Source organism: Myotis nattereri (genome assembly GCF_964212035.1).
Source record: "Myotis nattereri genome assembly, chromosome: 8".
NCBI lineage: Eukaryota > Metazoa > Chordata > Mammalia > Chiroptera > Vespertilionidae > Myotis > Myotis nattereri.
In genome coordinates, this window is record NC_138083.1 from 48,822,821 (window position 1) to 48,825,027 (window position 2,207).

Sequence of the window (2,207 nt, forward strand, 5' to 3'; positions counted from 1 at the left end):
ATGGTTACATGTCTATGTGAGGATTTTCTGTACACACACACACACACACACACACACACACACACACAGAGTAATTCTTGCAAATGTGCACCAAATAGAGGCACAAAAATGTTCATAGTAATATTTCAAAGTACAAAGACAAACTACAACTACTCATAGCAAGGTAAGTTTTACTAATATAATATCCTAAAATATTTAAAACAGTTTGATATCATCTATACTAACAATAGCCTAGGGCCGTCACCACCAGATGGCCGACCAGTCACCATGAGTGGACCCCGACTGGATGGGCGCGGGGCCGGCCTTCAAACCACATGGTGGCCTCTAGCCCAGGCCTGGGAGGCGCCGGGGGCCGGGTGTGTGCGGAGCAGTCTTTTAAAAATAAAGAAAGGATGAGTGCCGACGTTGGCATCCCCAGAGCTGGTGGTGGGTGACAGTGATGGCCCAGGCGCAGATGGCAGCGGCTGGGGGCAGTGGGTGTGGGACGTGGATGCCCGCAGCACCTGCTGGGGCATCACACCGGCCTCAACCTTGAAATGGTGCTGCTGGCCGAGAACCTGCTGAAGCCGCTGCCTGCGGACAAGCAGATCAAGACCGGGCCCTTCCTGGAGGCAGTGTCCCACCTGCCGCCCTTCTTCAATTGCCTTGGGTCCCCTGTGTTTATGCCCATCAAGGCAGACATAAGTGGTAACATCACGAAAATCAAAGCTGTGTACAATACCCACCCGGCCAAGTTTCAGACCCTGCAGAACATCCTGGAGGCGAAGAAGGAAATGTATGGAGCAGAGTGGCTCAAAGTGGGGGCCACGCTGGTGCTGATGTGGCTGAAAAGGGGCCTCCGCTTCATCCAGGTCTACCTGCAAAGCATCTGCGAGGGGGAGCAGGATGAGAGCCACCCCAACCTCATCCGCATCAACGCCACCAAGGCCTACAAGATGGCGCTCAAGAAGTACCACAGCTGGATTTTGCAGAAGCTCTTCCAGGCAGCGCTGTATGCCACGTCCTACACATCCGACTCCCTGAAAGTGCTCTCCAAGGGCCAGAACATGATGGAGGAAGAGTGCCTGGAGAAGGTCTGCTTGATCCTGGTCAACTACATGGCCAGCATTGACGTCATCTACCAGATGTACACCAAGATGAACACGGAGCTCAACTACAAGGTGTAGGCATGCCCAGCAGCTGGCACTCCCAGAAACAGACAAACCAGAATCACTGTGAAGCAAGCTGGAGGCTGCCTTGGCCTGCGTCTTCCAGAGTGGCCCAGAGTCTGGCTGGGGTTGCAGGGGACATCTCTGGTTTCTGAAAAGTCATTTTTGGGGTCTATCCTAACAGAGCAGTAAATAACCACCTTACTTCTGAATCACCTTTGAATTTCATGGTGGCACGGACAGATTGCCTTCATTTCAGTGTGATAAAAATCAGTTAATGTTGCTAATAAGTCAAGTCCTAGGATTTTCTGTCCCCGTCCCCCCATGTGGTGCATGACCCCGGGGGAGCCCTGTCATACACCTCATTTTAAAAATGAGGATCTGGTGCAGTGATGTGTCGGTGTTTCAGGTCATCTAAGGATCACGAGGAGTCTGATTTGAAAGTATATAGGATTTTTTTTACAGCAAACTGCTATGTGCTCCTGTGGTTGCACAGCCCAGCCTCGCAGTGCTGTCAGTATAGACCCTACTCTTTCCTACTGTCTTTTTCCAGACTGTTTTTTATAGTTGAAAACAACCAGCAAGCCTTTGATGACCTTGCCCAAGGGGACTTTATTTTAAAGTTATCAGGTATGAGTAACTGACCACAGATGATTGAATTTGCATTTTTCTACATAAGTATTTCCTTCAGGAACAGCCTACCTCACCTAAGAAACTACCTATCATGTGTGTTCTCTCAGAGGGGAGACCACAAGCCCTCTCCATGCCGAGACCCAAGGAATCACCTTGCTGCTTTAACTGTCCCTCCTGGCACTAACAAGAGCTGTATTTTGAAAGTGTTGGGGTGAATAGAGGGACCCCCAAAGAATTCATGTGTGTTAAAAACCCTATGAGGAACAATTGGTGATTTTTATGCAAACACTAAATAATTCTTAATAAATAAATCTCTACTTTAGAATAAAAAAAATCCTATATAATAAAGAGGTAATATGCAAATTGACCATCGCATCCTCACACAAGATGGCCACCCCCATGTGGTCACAAGATAGATGCCCCATG

General features: G+C 48.8%; 1 protein-coding gene across 1 annotated transcript; it reads left to right on the forward strand.

Moving 5' to 3' along the window:
- Positions 1 to 536: 536 nt before the first annotated feature.
- On the forward strand, positions 537 to 1,166 carry LOC308523791 (glycolipid transfer protein-like; the record flags this gene model as incomplete). The annotated part of the gene is made up of 1 exon (XM_081097814.1): positions 537 to 1,166. The coding sequence occupies one exon, from the start codon at positions 537 to 539 to the stop codon at positions 1,164 to 1,166; it is 630 nt and encodes a 209-aa protein (XP_080953940.1).
- Between the last annotated feature and the right edge of the window lie 1,041 nt (positions 1,167 to 2,207).